Raw genomic sequence first — 18,511 nt, 5'->3', positions numbered from 1 at the left:
AAAAGAAAAAAGAAAAAAAGAAAGTTTTTGCAGCTTCTTTTACAAGAACTGTAACTCTTACACCATCGCCGCTCTCCAACCCCACACGCTCCCTAAGGTCCCTATAAATCACGGCGCTCGCCTCGGAGATGCCGTACCAACTGGCAACCGTTCAGCAGCCGCACTGCCGCTGCCACGGCGCAAGGTCAGATGTTAATCGGGACAGTTTATTCAGCCCTAAAAGCAATCACGGAGCTCGCTGAACCGAGTCCTAGTGTTTCCTCAGCCCAAAGGCTGACCTCCTCGGTGCCCGAGGGTCGACCAGGTACACGGATGAAGTGGGACCCTCTAAGGCTCAAAAACACACAGAAAAGAGACCCCGCCGAGCCTCCATCAGCTGCAAGCGCGGCGGCTGCCCCCTCGCCCACTCAACTTTAATCCCCCTCTCCCCCCGCTCCTGGTTCCCGCTGAGATTCTGGCAACACTCAACGGCCCAAATAATAACAAGTTATTATAACTACTCCGAGGGGAGGGCTGGAGGGCGGGCGGAGTGAAGGAGGAGGCTCCACTCATTGCCATCCACCCTCGGCAACAACAAAACCCCGAACTTTTCCTTTGTTTTCTCCTTCTTTCTCGCCCCCCCCCCCCCCCCCCAGTCGCCACCCGTCAGCCTCGGTGCGCTGAAGCGGTCGGGGCTAGAGGCACGAAGCGCCCGCTGCCCGAGCGGGGCCGGGGCGCCGGGATGCGCTCGGGAAAAAGTTTTAGCGAGCCCTCCTCAGCGCCGCCACCGCTGCCCTCGCCTCCTGCCAACCCCCGCCCCCTCGTAAAAAAAAAAAAAAAAAAAAAAAAAAAAAAAAACCACGCAACATCAGGTTTCCATTTTGCCAAGAAAAACCAAAAAAAAAAAAAAAAAAAAAACAAAACCCACCGAAAAAGAAAGAAAGGAGGGAAGAAAGAAAGAAAGAAAAAGTAAGCGACATCAACGGCCGGCTGGGGATGCTGGCGGCTCCGCCGGCTCCCAACGGACACGCGCAACCCTCCTGGAGACGGGCGCCGCTTTCCCTGCCTCCCCTCTCCCCTTCCCCAAAAGCAGCAGCACCCTCCCCTCCGGCCGGGGGTCCCGCTCCTTACCTGCCGCGCGGAGGCGGAGGAGCGAGGCGGCCGCCAGCAGGGCCAGGAGGCGGCCCGCTGCCCCCCGCCGCCCCGCCGCTCCCCGCCGCCCCGCCGCCGCCGCGGGGACCATGCTGGCCGGCCGGCCGGCCGCCGCGGCAGAGAGCCCGCGGGCTAGCAGCGCCTGAGGGCGGAGCAGGGTCCGCTGCCGCTGCCGGGGAGGGGGCGGGGGGGGGGGCTCGGCGCTGCCGCAAACTTCTCCTCGGCACCGCCGCCGCGGCCCTGCGCTCCCGCTAACGGACTGTCCCCGACTGGGGGCGGAGGAAGCCGCGCGCCTTTCCCCTCCCTCCTCCTCCTCCTCCTCCTCCTTCCCCAGCATCCCAACGTCACCCGGGACAAACCCGACACAGGGGAGGGGAGCGGCGCCGAGGGGCGGAGGGGACACGGACAGTCCCTGCGCTCCGGCACCCTCTGCCGGGGGCAGCCCCCGCCGACCGGACCCGACCCGACCCGACCGGACCGGACCTGACCGGGGGAGCCCGCAGCCGCCTTTCCCTCCGCAAAGGGCCGGGCTCGACGACTCCCAGGAGCCGGCAGGCTTGGGCTCCCCCCTCTGAAGGGCGAGTCCTGCCGCCAGAAGCCTCAGGAGCCTTCAAGCTTCCTCAGAAAAATCCCCAATTAGACAAAAATAAGGCGGGCGGGGGGCACGTCGGCCAAAACCGCTGCTGCTTCTCTCCTTCGCTTCCTTCCTCCCCGCTCCACCTTTGACGCCTTTCTGCACCCACACAGCAGGAAGGGATTGAACACGGTTACTCCTGCCCCCGAAACGTCGAGGGGCATCAGCCCCACAGTAGCACGTACTCCAAGAGGCAAGGACCACCACCACCCCTGGGATGGTCCTCTCCGCACTCTGTCGTTCTCTCTCCCGTTAGGGTGCCAAAAGTAAATGTTGCTTTCTGTCTTTAGCAGGCAGAAAATTATTCTGCTCCCAGTAAAGCTTCAAAAGATTTCAAAGTTATTTGCTACCAGAAGGAAGGGCGTTCTGAGCACAATTTAAATATGCTTTTCAAAATCCGCTTTAGTTTTTATTTTTTGCAGGTCAGAGAAATCAGCAGTCTAAGATAATGCAGAACTGTGAGCAGGCATTTGTTAACTATGTCACAGAAACTCCAAGAACACAGCAGCACCTGAATATTTGCATATTTTTAAAGTTATAATTAAACAGCGAATTTAATCAGATATCTTCTCTGTAAATACAACATTCTTATTGTTTTAGACTTCATTTCTGGAGATTTGATGCTGAGTAGTGCTGAATACTTACAAACCCCTTTAAGTTCTTCCCCAATCAAGCTCTAAATTCACAACTGTTTCAGTCAAATTCATTTTCCATTAAATTTATTTCTTATTGCAAACAAAGGCAAATGCTGCAACGTATTCTTTCTTCCCACTTTTGCACCCCGTTTCTTTCCTCTCAGGTCTCCAGCTCCATCTTGAAAATTCTTCTGGCACCTAAGGATGACAAAGGGAGGTCCTGATCCCACTTCAGCAGGAATGTAGGACTGACTGAATTCAGTCCCTTGCCATCACAACAACACATTTTCTAATCCCTTTCATAAACATATGAAACCTAATGTAAAAGTAGTGAGGATCTTTTTTATAAGCTCCACTCTGTAGATTAAAGGCTGCTCCAGACCTTGCCTCTTTGATGGTTAGAAATCTACTCCTAAATTCCAGCCTATATGTATTCATGACCAGTTTATGCTCCTTATCTCGTGTCACTATTATCCTTTCACATAAATAGCTTCCCACTTCCCCTCTTTGTGCTATAAAATGACCAGAATCACACCCCAATCTTTATTTTGTTACACTAAAAAAGCGTAAATGTTTAAATTTTCTCTGAAATGATCAGTTCTGCATTCCTTGATCACCCTAACCCTTTTTCCTGCCACTCTGCCTATTCCCCCATCCCCCTGTATTTTTGGCAGTCTGATTTAATCTTTCTGAAGATGAGGGGCTCAAGCTCGGCATAGTATTGGAGATGCTTTCTCTACCGGAGCACCCCTAATTTCCTTTTTGTGCTGCAAAGACTGATACATCCTGATGATTCCAGTACCTTTCCAGTTACAGATATTCTATGATGTGTTAGAAAATCTACATCCTCTCTTTCTTTATCGTTTCCAGTGTATACCTAACAGCAGAGAACTGCATTAAAATTCTATGTGCCTGGCCTCACAAATCTCTCCCCCCCCCCCCCCCTTTTTTTTTTTTCCTCAAGCCATCAAGACCAGTTCTGTCTGTAAGATATCCTGCTCCATCTTTTATCAAGAATACCTCTTGGCTCTGCATCAGCAAAAAATTTTGGCTGCACATTGATAATGTGTCTTAAGGCTTTTGTGAATACATTAAACCTATATTAAATATCAGAGATCAATAGTTAAGAGCATCCCTCCACCTAACAGTTTGCAATTCAAAATTTCTCATTTTCCTCTCTTCTGCCAGCTCATCATCCACCTTACAGTCTATCTAGGAATCGCGATAAGCTCCATCTTAACACCTAACTTCCCCTATGGAGGTATATCAAATGTTCAACTGAAGTCCAGGTAAATGAGATCCAGTAGGTCCTTTGTTTTGAAAATCACCGAAAGGAAGCTATTAACGTCACCTGACATCATATCTGTCTAGTAAATAAGTTTTATTCTAGTAATTTCCATGATGTTATTTTTTCTTCCAAACTCTGTTCCAGAGATCTGTAGGTATCTGGATGACTTTTTCTCACTCTTTGTAAATATCATCTACAGACCTGAACAAAGCCTTGATCTCTGGGGAAATGGGCAAGATCAGATAGCTACATAACGTGATACAGGAAGCATATGCAGCACATGAGCTGAGGATAACAAAAAGACTATATGCTCTTCTGCTCCTCTCCAAAATAAAGCTGTTACTTGCCACTGGCTATAAGTAGCCACCATGTTTGTTACTTCCCAGTTACATGATACTGCACCTCCTTCAGACGATTACATAGGAAGGGTGCAGAAAGGAAAGAAAAAAAACAAATGTAACTAGGCCTGCAGCTGAATTTATTCCTTCTCCTCTCCCCCATTTTTATTTTATTCCACAATTCTGGCAATATCTGCTGTTTGGTTGTGATGATAATCCCATCATGCAATAACAAGTGTGCTTAGTTTTCTAATGCAGGGGAATAGATGAACTCAGTGCTAAGAAACTAAAGCAGAGACAGTGCTGTGACTTTTACAACAAAGTTAAATTGCTTAAAACCTGTAGCAGTTACCTGCCTAAAACCTTACAAGCTCTGAGTTTATGTTTTTCTGGAGCTTATGACTGTTCAGCTGACTTTCTTACCTTCCACACATAATAGGGGATAAAACTGCTTGCATAAATTAGTCTACAGTTTGCATAAACCTCCCAAGAAACAATATTTTGCTTTTTTTCTCTGATGCTCTCAAAAAATCTCACAAAATTGCTAGGATATGGATCCAAATAATTTTTGCATTTGGGAATAAATTAGCATTTGATAGAAACTTCAGTTGTGAATTATTTTTCTGACTTAGCAGGGGAAACCGGTTACATTATGAAGGCTAAATGACTAGACCAAGTTAGCTAGTGAGAATTTAAGTCTCCTTCATAAACACAAATGATTTTGTCACTGACCACAGAAACTGCCATTTCATATTTCATATTTGCAGGGAGAATCACTTGGCAGGACCGAGGTGAAGTCACTACAGTGAAGAAACCACACTACAAATTCTTGCTCTCTATTGTAGAAAAATATGCACAGCAGCCAAAGGAGGATGGACAACTGCACATATCTTATGAGTTGGTTCGCCCAACTCGGGTAAGCCATTAGAGTGCTCGTGTCCTGCAGCATATGGTCCCAAACTGTTTTGTCACTATTTGACAAAGAAAAAGCTGTGCATGTATTTGTTTGCATGACCATATGGTACGTGCCTGATTGGAGTAGTTGAGAGCAATGGGCAAAACTGGAATTCAGCCTGAACTTGCTTGGAAATCCCTGACAGAATTTGGATGGATTCCCTTTGCCATGTGTGTCTACTTTCATAATAAATACAACAAAAGTAACTTTAAAGAATGTGCAAGATCAGATGTGGTGCAAACTTGAAGGTCTTAGTGTTCCTATAATCATTCTGCAAGCTTAGATAAGTTTTAATTGGTGCACTATCTTTATTCAAAACATTCATTCCACACCTAATCTTTCTATTCCTGTGATGAAAGCAGTGCAGAAAACATTATTGCAAGTATTATCTACATGCTTCACATTTGCAGGATCAACTTTTGGGCTTTCTTCTACAATGGTAAAGTATGTCCCAGAGAATTCTGCTATGGGCCAAAACTGAAAAAAGGATTTAGGCATCTAAAATAGGATTCAGACAGGCTTCAGACACCCAAGTCCAAATTTGTAACCCAATAATGTACCTGTTTAATCTTGAACATCTCATTAGCTGTCTCCCATTTGGTGTACGTGTTCCGTGCACACCCGGACATTTATACATTGCCAGAACTGCCCCAGCCGTAGCGACCAAATGCCCAGTTCCACTGGGTCCAGAAACTTTCCTGGCACAATGCTTGAGGCTCTTGACAACCTGTGCCTGATTCTGACCACCCAAACTGTTTTAGTCACTGTTTTCTGAAAAGCACAGCTTGGAAGGAAACCGTGGTGACAGTACTCAATGTTATGCATTGGTTCAGCAAATACCAGCCTAACATATGAAGAGCTGGGCTCTTGACCTTTCTCAACATCTAGGCCCTCAGGGAGTGATTTGGCCACAAGACACTCTGCAGAAGAGAGAGACACACTCTACCCCTCTTACTGAAGCTGTGCCATTGTATGTAAACAAAGGTGATAGTCTCGGGATGGAAGTGAGAAGGCACAAGGGGAAACCCAGCTGTGTGCCTCAGGCACTGAGCAAGGTGTAGGAAGTCTAAGAGACTGGTCACCCTGTGACAGTTAGTGAATCACTGAATAAAACCAAAAATAGTTTTGGAGCAGCCACTCAAAGAACTGTGTGTTCACTGTCTACCTGCACATTTCTGATTATTTTTTTTAAATTAAACTTGTAGCTATCAAAATAAAAAACAAGTTAGAAACACTCATCAGAAAACCTTTTCCTTCTCTGGAAGCAAAATAGTATCAGGTTTTGATCCACACTTTTAGACCATTATTTATTATGCTTTAAATATACACAACACTGAGATACATATATGTATATTAAAATAGCCACAATAAATATTTTGAAGGAAATTTTACCTCCAGAAGGTAAAGCCCATTTCTAAGCGGGCTCAGGATTCATCTCCCTTCTTGCTTTGCTTCCAGCTCTACACATACAAACATATCAAGCAGTATTGCCACAGAAGCCAGCCTACTACAGAACAAGCAGATCTGACAAGTATTCATATCATCAACACTCTTTTAAAAAGAAGATCAACAAGGGTATTTCTCATCGCTAGAACCACAGGAAACAATAAACACAGCTTTTCATTTATTTCTTAAGTTCAGATGCAGACAACACTCACAAAGATAGAGCTGATTCCCCTAACTTGTAAAATCATACTCACCTGATGATCTGAACAACATGCAGTGTCTTCAGACCAATGCCTTCTCAATTGTCTCAGTCATAAAAACTGACAGGGGGAAGAAAGCTGCATCTCTCTTCTCTATCCATTATTCCTACAGGTAAAACAATTAGAGAATGACTTATTGAAGATCAGAATCCAAATAGAGAATGGGATTTAGGTTTCCATTATACAAATTAAACAAGAACATGAATGTCTGAATTTAATTTAGAGCTCAACTAATCCTTGAAATTTTTATGATTACACTAAAGAACGATCTTGGCATTTAGTCTCTCATACTCCAAAAAATAAAACTAAGATTCTTTTTTTCATGCAATTTTCATTATTGTTTGTTGTTACTTGTACTGAAATACTTACATGTATTTATTTTAGTTGTTTATGTCAACCATCGCCATGGCACTAGAATGCTACAGTTTTGTAAATAACGTGAACAATTAAAATCGTAACTATTCAACTTATGTAAACTCCAAAACAAGTTCTAGCTGTCAAGCTGGAGCGGCAACATTCAGATATTTGATGGATTTCAAAGTAAAAAAAGGGTGTCTATGTGCCCTTAACACCCTAAGTTACTTGCTGAGTTCATACAGAACTATAAATCCATTACCCAAGCTTTCAGTACTAGGATACTATGTTAAGTACTGCAGTTCACAAGACAACACCAAAAATCCAACATCCTCTCAGTGAGGCAGACACACCACCACCAGTGGATCTAGACACCAGAGACTGGTATATTATGCAGCATAAAAATACAGCTCAATTTTAAAATGCATCCGATCTTTGCAAGTCACCACAAAACTACACATTGTTTTATTTTGAAAGGTCATAATCTGGACATGACGGTGTCAAAACTGAACTGAACCAAGAGTTTAAAAGTCAGCACCCAAGGGGTATTGACTACAGACAATGCTCTTTTGAGAGCCTTGATGTACACATCAGTGTCTAAAGGACAGTTGTGGGGCAAGTTGGGAGAAGGGAAAGAAGAGAAGGTGAGGATTTTTTTGGTTTTGTGTGGTTTGGGGTTTTTTTTTGTTTTGTTCTGGACTGGGGTTTTGGTGGGTTTTGTTGTTGTTGCCATTTTGTTTTGTTTTTTAAAGCTAGCCTTGGCTAGAGAACAGGCAGTCTTCAACATTGGCACGCAGGGGTTCAGGGCCACAAACAGGAATCAGAAGTTGTATGCTCTGTTCCGAAGAGCACTTAACAGTACTCCAGATGGGAGACATCTCATTACAAGCTTGTCAAAAGTGCATCAAAGAATGCCTTGGATTTAAAAAAAAAAAAAAAAAAGATGGATATACTTGAGAAAGAGGTAAAATCTGGGAGAAAACTGGAAGCAGTCAGCACAAACTATTATTTCTTATGCCACAGACATGAAGTTTCTTGTAGTTCCTCTGCTTTTGCAGTCACAAAACAGTCCCCAAACGGACAACAGACTCAGTCTAGCAGAAGAAGGCTAAACACATTGCAATCCTGCACTAGGGATCAGTCATGTGGTAAAAGGAAATTCCTCTCCTTCCCGCTTCTCCCCCCAAACTAGGGGGTACATATGGCATACACACATAAGGGAGCAAGAGCAACCATGGAAAGAACTTCAAAGACAACACACAAACAGTAACGGGAACATGAATACAACTTAAATCCATTCGGTGCTGCTGTGTTCTGTGGCGTGGAGCAGAGGAGTGCTGTTGGCTCTCAGTATACATTCCCCAGTGTTTTCCCTTTGGTCTACAACACTGAGGAGGACAGTCTGCCACATTTTTCCCTTCTCTCACCCACAGTCTGAACTTTAAGACTTATGAAAAGAAAATCCAGCATATTGATGAATATTAAATTATTCGGGATACCATAAGCTAATAGTATACTCTACCACATTCACAGACCATTGTGCTTAGAGAATGGGAACCTGAGAGAGTGACATGGACTTGAACAGATGTACAAGCATGAATAAAGCTGCTTACACACACACAGAAAACTAGTCAACAGTATAGATAACAGGGACTTCATGCCGAAGTACACGGAAGATGACGTGATTAAGCTGAATTCTATTTTTGAAACATTTTAAAGACTGCATAAACCTTTTCTCCCCAGAGAGATTTGCAAAGCCAATCAGCTGGAAAGAAAACAACAACTGGGTCCCCAACTCCCACACGGGTCGTTAAGGTTCTCTTCTATTAAAAGCAGCATAGTGCTAGCAAGTAAAATTATTTTAAAATAGACTTTTTTGTTATATACAATTACAAGTTTGCACTGTGTCTGAATCGGTTATCAAATGGTTTTGATCTTGCAGTGCTACTACCTGTTATATAGTAGTTTTTCCTTCTTTGTTTCACCTTCTTTTTTGTCTGTGCACCAGTCCCATAAATACATACTTTACAAAAAATAGGAAAGTGAAATACTTCAGTTAAAGATGTTCTTTACCTCTTCTCATTCCCTTTACTGGAATTGGAACAATGTGAACAGTTATTCACTACACAACTACAAAAAGGAGTCTGTGCCTTTTCTGTTCCTCTTCTAGAACTTCTTTGTTTTTATTGAAGTGCATTTTAAAGTATCTCATTTTCCCATCTCTTCTGTGTAGTTATGTTCTTTAAATTCTACAAGTAGGAAAAACTTATCTAAATATATTTTTCTCTTCAAGATCTTATTATCATCCCTTTTACATTCGATGTCTTTCATTCACAAAAGAGACACAAGAAGATTGGAGACTAGCAATAATTAGAGAAGTGATTCATGTTTTGTCTTAGGTTTAAATTGCAAGCTCAGTCTGATCTGCCAAGGGAGGTAGGTAATTGCCTCAACCTAGGGGCAGATTAGATAACTCTCCTGAATGAAAAAGTCTTATCTCCATAGACAACACAGGGAGAAGAAAAGGGACTGAAGGCAAGTGAATTGTTTCACCTTTTATTAGGGAATCGACGTTTTTGTACCTGGTCAGCTACTCTGGTGGCACGATGTCCTGTTTTGCTTAAGGAATCATGAGAATATGCTTCCTGGTTTGAGTCCCATTTATGCAACTGAATTTCTGCCTGATCTGAGGCTCTGCTTACAGGGATCAGTACCCCTTGTCTGGCATCAGTCAGCATTCCCCACTTTGAGCAAAGAGGCAAGGATGGATTATCAGATCAGTCGCTACTGTTGTCCCCTAACAGCTGTAACCTGACCAAGATCAAACAGGAGAGAAAACTTGCTTTGGCTCCTATGTTGTTCAGAAGTTGCTGAGCCACAGGTTTTGATGGAGGTTTATCTCACTTGCGTAATGTCAGCTGTGGCGCTACACAAGCGTCTACCTGCCCTGCGTGAAAGCCTCTTAAATGAACACTTCCTGATATCTTTCTTTCCCAACCAACCATAGCAGCAGCAGCAGTCAACTTCTTGCAACAAATCTGTAATTAAATTAAATAGCACAGTTAAATTAGACTCAGATGCTCTGAGCCACTGCATAGGCTTGATGATATCTCTGAGACACCAGTGTCATTTTTGTGGAGAAGAGTTCATCTAAAAGGCCCCAGCATGTGCCAGTTGCTGCCTTGTGCAACAGCTAATGTTATGCAATGCTGGCCCAGCGAAACTTGGATCCTGAGCACTACTGTCCTCTGTCAGGTTCTCAGTAACTACCGAGCAGCACGGGAATCAATCCAGCTAAATAAAATAGGAAGTGGAGAAACAGGACAGCTCATTTCCAACTCTGAGCTGAAGCCCTCTGAGAATGTCAAGGATAAGTGGGGAAAGTCTGAACAGCACTTTTTCTCTTGCCTGTAAGTTGTGGATAATAGGAAAAGCAAAGACAATGGAAGACAATATTATTTCTCTGCGTGGTTGGTTCTGAAGTACTCCGTATTTAACCGCAGTTAAGTCAGACAAGAAGGCATAGACTGATTTGGCAGAAAAGCTGCTGTTTAGTCTGTAACATAAAACATACAAAGGCGGTCTATTTAAACTTTGCATTTCTACAGTTGCATAGCTTTTAATTCAACAGGAGGGGCGAAAATACAGCATAGATAATTGTACTTTTGAAAGGGTAGGAAAGGAATTGGGAGACTTTAGTTATCTAGTAACCTACAGCATACAGGGCTGCTCACACTGAAACGAGCCTGAATGGAGCAGACGGCTTGAGCCACACATGGCACTAGAAATAAAAACAACTAAATAAATACATCTGGGTGGAAGGAACCATGAGAAATAATTTTTTCCACTGTAAAATGGGGGGGGAAAACTGGAATTCTTTTTTCAGCAGAGCTGTTGCCAGTGGGGCTGAATCTGCAAACTACAGCTTGCCATGGATGCTAACCTCATTGAGGAATTTTCTTCATTAAAAAGAGCTTGAGTTCCTAGACCATGGAGACTGTATACTGGGTATATGTGTATTTTATTAATGATGTACCACAGACATGGTTTTATACTGATGTGTGTATATTATTGAAAGAACCTTACAAGATTTTCTAATGCAACCAACCACCAGTATCCCAAACCCACAATTGTGTTCCTTTTTGTTTAAATTCTTTGGAAACAATGCCCTTAAAGTAAAACAAAGAAGATGCAACAGTGCAATAAGGAGACGACAACTTAAAACACAGTTCTGCCTATATATTCATCCTACTTCCAGTTTCTGTTTGCATTTGCAATTTCATAAAATTATCTGTTATTTTATTCTCAGGCAATAAGATTCCAGCAAAAAATTTAGCCAAAACATAAATATAGTCCTCATATGCAACATGACTGAGTTAATGCTAATGCTACTCTTGGAAATTTAACTTTTGCTGTTTACTTTTAGTTTATACCTTCAACATTTTAAGTAGCAGAAAAGAAGCAACTGTTGCTAAGATTTCCAGGCCAAAGCCTAATCAAAAAAATCTTGTCTTTAGCATTGATAATAATGCCGAAGGACTGTGATGTTTAAGATCTTAAAGTTAGCCTTCCTATTACCTACAGTAAACTCCATGGGGTTCATTTTGTTTATTTAGTGGTATATAAGCTCAAGGTGACTTCTAGGACTACTTGAAGCCATAGCTTTTTCAACTTTCATTAGCATTAGCGGGAATCACATACATGCATCAGTGGCAGGATAAACTCTAAAAGAATCCATTTTTAAATCAAAAAGCAGACTTAAAGACAGATTTCTATCAGTGCATTTTACATGACTATGCAAGGATTTTGATTTGATCCACACTCAGCGGGGGTGCCTGTTATTCAAACCATGTGGTATCCGCTTGGTATGCAGGGTATAATACTGCTGCTGTCAGCATTTGCTTTAAAATCTGATGCAATGTATTACAAAGAAGATTTGAACAATCATAACTAAAATTTGTTGGGAAGACTTGAAACAAAGGATTGAATGAAGTTGAAAACTTATGGAAACAATAAAATCTGAAATGTTATAAAAAGAAACTTAGTATCCACATGGGAACTATTCTACAACCTTCTTGGCAAATTTTAATCAGACTTGCCTAACAAAAGTAATATAACTAACTTCTATATAAACAAAAACATGCATACCTTCCAACAAAGGGATTAAACATTACAGTTAACATTTTTTAGGACTACCATATATAGAATGCTTGGTGCAATTTGATGGCACTGAACTTAGAGAAAAATGCATAGCCAATTAGCAAAATAATTTCCAATACATATCTGTTTATCAGGTCATCTTTCACTGTCTTCCACTGTGAAGACTATATTTACATTAACATTTATACAATGTAATTCTACCAGTTTTATTCCATCTAGCTTTATTTGGTCTTATTAAACCTTAGGTGAGACTTTTCTGTCCAAAACACATACACCGATAATCGTAACCTTCACAATCTGCCATATTTAAACTTATTTAAAGTTTTACTATCAATGTTGCTATAATTTGGCATTTAGACAGGTCTGTCAGAAGTTATGAAGTAGTTCTGACGAATCAGCTGTTTCCCGAAGAAATTGGGAAATTACACAGCACAGAGGTAGAAGACACAAGACTTGAAAATAGAGATTTGCCTCATAATACTTTGTACTACACAACTTACTCGTTCAGAGGTTTTCAAAGTCTTATAGAAACATGAATATATGCAACCCAAAGTTAAAGAAGCTGTGTTAACAGCTTTTTAGGGGTGAAGAAACTAAAACTATGGATGATTGACCAAAATTTCATAGAAATTGTGATAGTACGAGAAATAAAACAGGATATGAAAACTCATACTACTGTGACTTTCAGTCTGTGCTTCAGAAGACTGGCCTTCATCTACACAAAAAAAAAATTCCATCCTCTCTACTCAAGCAGTGAAGTTTTCTCTGCCAAACTTTACTTGCGTTACTTCTAACATACTGAGAGCTAAAAAGTGACATAGAAGCATAAGAGCACACCTTAATATACAACATACAATGTTTCCAAACATGGTAGGAACTACAAGAAGGATATTTCAGATAGTGAAATGTATTTTGCACTATTTATAGTGACATTAAGTAAAGTAAATGAGACCAGCACCAGAGGATCTGACTATTAAAGTTGTCTGGTGTTGAGTCCTTTTGCACATTTAAGGTCATCAAGATCTTAAGAAACAGAAAGCATACTCTTAACTGAGATAAAGCTGTCTTTCTTACAGGTGTTCTCTAGTCTGCTGTAGACAGCAATCTGATAACAAGTTCCTGGGCAGACAGACCTTGATCCACTATGGTTAGTCTTTTATTAACTGTGTTCAGTGGAAGTTTTCTAGTATCAGCAAGACTAGACTCTACCACCAACTATTGATACGTGCTTGATTCTGCTTCAGAACAGATTACAGGGCCTTTTGAGATCCTTTCCAAGATAGTTTTTTTTAAAAAAGCAAGATGGGTATTATTGTTAATACAGAAAGTATTAAAAAAAACCCTATGACCACAAGGAAATATTAAATTCTACCACGACAAACAAGTGTTTTTCACTGACATGAACAAACACTGAAGTATCCAAATCTGTTTATGAAGATGAATTCAACGAAGTTGAGATGGAACTGAGGACATAGAAAATACAGCCATAATTTTTTTCTGTTATAAGTTATAGTCAGTATTATTTTTCAGAGTATAGATTCTATCACAAATCGTGAAAATCACTTTTTTAAGGGACATGTTAGGATTAACCAAGGATAAAGGTTCTGGTGACAGTATGCTCCATTGTTCTGCTGGCAGAAGAAAAACATATCTGAATTGTGCTTTTGTCACTTTATCTATCCTACCGATTGGCATGCACTTACTTATTTCTTCTTCTTTTTGGCTTCAACATAGCCGCTTATACTTGCCAAGTCTGTGGTATAACCCTATGGAGATGTACACAAAAGGAATACATCAAAATAGAAAACTCAAATACTTTCCTCAGTTTAACCCATGACAAAGATTCTACAGAAACTTTTCAATTTCAGTTTTCAACTCTTTCCCTTCCATTTGCATGGATTATTTATTATTTTTAAGAAAGAAAAAGATGGTTTATTAAAAAGTAATTATGGAGCAACAATAAGAAAACAACAGTGTACTAACAGTAAACTCAACTGTGGTTTATTCAATGCTTCATTTTCAGCTTAGGAGGCCAGCTTCCAAAGCACAAAAGGACGAGCAAGATGTGGTGATTTTGGACTTTCTCTTAAGAAATATTTCCCCCACCTACTGTACATCTAGACCACTTATGTAATATAGCAGACATTTATTTTTGTGTTAGACAGATAAATGGCAGTATTAGAGGACAAGTTTCTTAAAAAGCAGTGTTGTAGGGACTTTATTGATCATGAAGCACAGAACCAACCATCAGACGTGGTGCCAGAATGCATAGGTCATGCGTGTTTCCGGCAGTAGCTTTCTAGTCTTTTTTACTACTGATGAACATGCCACCATATGGTAAGAAAGGGGTTCAAACTGTTCGTGGTGCAAGACAATATGTGCAAGAGCAGTCACTGAATTTAACAAGATAGCCTCCATAAGCAGCCATTACTATCTAGAACTACAATTCAGTCAAACACTACAGACAAAGTAAATTTTTATTGTATTAACAGAATATTCCTAAAAGATGTAAAACTTACCTCATCTCAGTTATCCATTCTGTGCCAGTAACAAACTTTCTCTCATTTCCTTGCTTTGATGGACCTGTGCTATCAGCTTTATCCCCAATACATGACACCTCATATTTCAGTACATCATTCTTTATATCCCAGCCCTCAGTGTTCCATTGTCATTTCTGATAACTATTGTACCCACAGGAGGACAAAATTTGAGATCCAATTTCAAAGTCTATAAAGTATTTCAGAATACCAGTTTGATGAGCCTGAGACAGTTCAGACAGGAGAGACCTATATCCAGAGGGATTCTGAGGGTACATGCAGTGGACTGGTTGAATCTCCAGCTTAACTCCACACTCAGATAGGTGCTGTACATTCCCAGATGCTACCACTAAACACAAATCCCTAAATAAGTGTAAAAGTTAGTATTAGACACACATTGTCTACTAATGTGATCTGTGTATACCTCAATGCTGCCATAATTTCATTTTTACCATTACAGATCTTTGAATTCAGGGCCCTCAGAAGCTGGGGTGGTGGTGGTAGATGTTGTTCTTTAGGTTTTTTTAAATCACAAGCACTGGGAAAAAACTACACTTGAAGCCATAGTTTGGGTATAAATAATGAGTCAGACAACTGTTTTTTATTTTCATTTTTGTTTTCACTGACTGAGAATGTAAATTGAACTTTACTGCTATTGTGCTTTGTTCTCCCTCTCTGTGAAAATGTGTTCTGCATTAAATCGCATGGATAAACTAGAACAGCTCCAAATATCACCCTTCACTTTTGTATAACACAAGAGCCAAGAAAAGATAGAGAATGTGGTTTTATGACCAACAGATGGTGTAATTGGTATCATAGATGTTTTTATGTCAGGGGGTCGTAGGTTCAGCCTCCATCTGGAGCCTTCTCAGATCTGCTATGTAGCTAAATGATTAAAGAAGCTATATTGGGTCAAAAACACAACCACCTGCCTGAGGGTAAAAGTACTGCTTTCTTGATCTAGTTCTTATACTACAGTTGCCTCCCATATTACAGTTCTCAAGCCAACCAATGCAGCAGTTAATACCAACAGGATTCAACAAAATATTCAACACCAATTTGCTCATTTCCTTCAAGATTCTCAGTAACTTTTGACCAATCTTATAAAAGTAAGCCTAGTTTTGCTTGCTTGAGTGAAAAGCTATTCTAACTTAGACTGATAAATAAATGCAACAGGCCAAAACCCAAGGAAAAGGAAACAAGTAAGCTGGGTAGACCTTTAGAGATTCAGCATTGGCCAGCTGGCTAAGATGGCTCATATCTCCCAGTCAGAATTAGACACATTTGTATTCTGAAGGTAAAAAGCAACATTAATACTCAGCACAATTGTTCTTAGCTACAGTTTCTGGATTAGGATCAGAATATCAACAAAAATGCTCTAATCCTACAGTATTAGGGTTACATATGGTTTACCTGGCTAAAAGGGTGTACGCACAGATCAAACCCAATAATTTATGCACACAACGAGGTCACCAGTTTAATTTCCTCATGGGGCAAGTATTAGCAGTAATAAAGGCACAAAGTCAGTGAAACCATGGCTGCAGTGGAAACCAATACTCCCCACTACCATGAGGTAGGGATTCTACATACTGTTAGTATTATCGTTATGTGGTGCACCAAACTTGCCCGGGATACTTCATGTGTTAAGTGCTCTCTGTAGTACTAACACCAGAGAGTTTACCTGGCTAACACTGGAAACAAGTAAAATGTTTCTGTCTAATAAAAAACCCCATGCAAGTTACCATAGTTTCATGCAGTTCTGTTACAAAGCATCCTGTTGCTCTTCGCAAACTCTGGATAGCAGTACTCCCATGGCAGACAAAACAGTGGTCCAGGATCTGAATTTTAAAGATAATGACAGAGGTATGAGTCAAATGCTTTCCATTATTGCATTTCATGCGCTCGTACATAAAAGATCAGTAGAGTCAAACTCTCTTTCAAAATGTCAAAACACTGCCTTATATTGTGTTTCAAGGATTTTCCCATGCTAATGAAAAACTTGGTATTTATTAATACTTTAAAATAAACTTTAACACAAATTAAAAGCTAATGTTAAATAGACTCATTTATTTTAAAAATTTAAACACAAACCATATTTATGTTCACTTAAAATTATAGGAAGAAAACAACATGTGATCTCATTACTAGCTTTAGAAGTTTCTCTTCCCCTGTATGACTGAACTGACAGCCTGCTACACCTCTGCAATCATTTGCTGAAGATGTCTCTGGCAAACCTACATAACTGAAGCCCAGCTTCAAAATCACAAATTTCAGCTGTTGATAACATGCAAGATCATGTGCTTCTTTTTACAGATCTCTAAACAGAACAGGGTCTTCAGAAAGCAGTTGCTTATTAAAAGACAGGTGAAGTTTTAACTGTACTGTCTTCAGTGCTAAACATGTTTTTGCATAGGGGGTCATCCGTATTGTATGTATTTACTGGTATAAGAAAAACTTGAGATACAAGTGAGGGGGAGAAAAAGGCATATTTTCTCTCTCATATGCACAAAAAATAGGCATTTTTACTACCAGCAGTAGTAAAATATTTTCCTTTAACAAAGGAAACATTCCCTTTGCTGCGGAGCACTTTTCCTAATTGCCTGTACTATGGGAAGAGTAACAAACACCACATCAATGTAATAACATATATTTCCATTCCAGTCATCCCTGCATAGTTGAGACATTTAAAGTGGATGCAGGATTTATGAAAATGATTAACTTTTGCTGACCACACCAAAATATTTGTACTAGCTGCCCAGCATATTGCTTAAACACTTGAGTGCCTCTAAGTGGGAGACATCATCAACACAATTATTCAGCAGCCAAGAAAACAAGTTTGTTAATTTAAGTACTTCTATGTGAATTCATGTAGCCTGTCTTTATGGGTATAGTATGTCCCTTGATTACTGCTCAGGAACATCCACAGTTGCACGTAGTTCTTGGAAAAAATCCATACTGAAAACACTTTACAAAAATAAATAGACAGAGAACTGCAAGTAATAAGGAGGTCATACATCCTGAGACTGTTGTGAAGCACAGCATGATGCTCCTGTACACGACAAACCTATCTTGCCCTTGCATGAACTTCAGGAATTATTTCATGTCAAAGAGTGGATAATTTCACAGGAAAAGTGATAATGAGAATACAGGACCTGCACCTGGATCTTCCAAGAAAACCTGAAAATTAACCCCCTTTAACCTCTAGTTTTTTGGGGCAAACACATGAGCATTTAAAAGTTATCCATTGGTCTAGAAGTTGCTGTTCCAGTGTCACCTGTAACACAGATGTTTCAAACTTTTCTCTTTGCCAGTAATGCCTAGCAAAAGCAATACTGTGATGTCTGTGAAGAGTAAGAGAGCAAGATTAATCAGTGGCCTTTTGGGCTATGTTCTATTGAATAGAGACAGCAGCTAGAACAGAGTCTGTTTCCACAGCGAGATGCTCTTCCTCCACTAGTCTCCTCAAATCCATCAATACTACCTTAAGGGATCATAGACAAACACACAAAGGTGTAGACTAGCAGCCTAAGTCTCTTATGAGGCTACTCCTGTCGTGGAAGTGAAAGGCTTTGTCAGTCCCTTCATCCACCAAATAAGATACTCAAACGCTAAACAGATTGGACATTGTGCAAGTTTCGTGCTGCCCATCAACAATTCCACAGTAAACTACCCTAAAGGCAAATGTTGCTGCCATTTTTCCATTTGTGACAACAAGAACTCCTTCACCCATGAGTTAGCTTACTGCACCTTTCTTCTGTCCTTGCTGGCTGCAC

The 18,511-nt window shown here is 40.7% G+C and overlaps 2 protein-coding genes across 4 annotated transcripts in view; both read right to left on the bottom strand.

Annotated features, from left to right (window-relative positions):
- Positions 1 to 1,385, bottom strand: part of ROR2 (receptor tyrosine kinase like orphan receptor 2) — a 165,983-nt gene extending 164,598 nt beyond the window's left edge. Inside the window, exon 1 of the mRNA XM_030005620.1 lies at positions 1,111 to 1,385. Within this exon, the coding sequence (XP_029861480.1) occupies positions 1,111 to 1,222 (112 nt within the window). The 5' untranslated portion in view covers positions 1,223 to 1,385. The remainder of the gene's footprint in view (positions 1 to 1,110) is intronic.
- Positions 1,386 to 2,161: 776 nt separating this feature from the next.
- SPTLC1 (serine palmitoyltransferase long chain base subunit 1) overlaps positions 2,162 to 18,511 on the bottom strand; it is a 57,819-nt gene continuing 41,469 nt past the window's right edge. The window contains exons 15-19 of one of the 3 annotated variants that reach the window (XR_005931561.1): positions 16,481 to 16,576; positions 13,905 to 13,967; positions 10,757 to 10,822; positions 6,682 to 6,793; positions 2,162 to 2,598 (exon numbers count right to left, since the gene is read on the bottom strand). The gene's annotated coding sequence lies outside the window, so the exon portion shown is untranslated. The remainder of the gene's footprint in view (positions 2,599 to 6,681; positions 6,794 to 10,756; positions 10,823 to 13,904; positions 13,968 to 16,480; positions 16,577 to 18,511) is intronic. The other 2 variants (XR_003922116.2, XR_003922117.2) reach the window with 2 other exon arrangements.

Source organism: Aquila chrysaetos, chromosome Z (assembly GCF_900496995.4).
Source record: "Aquila chrysaetos chrysaetos chromosome Z, bAquChr1.4, whole genome shotgun sequence".
Classification (NCBI taxonomy): Eukaryota; Metazoa; Chordata; class Aves; order Accipitriformes; family Accipitridae; genus Aquila; species Aquila chrysaetos.
This window is presented reverse-complemented; position numbering and strand designations above follow the sequence as displayed.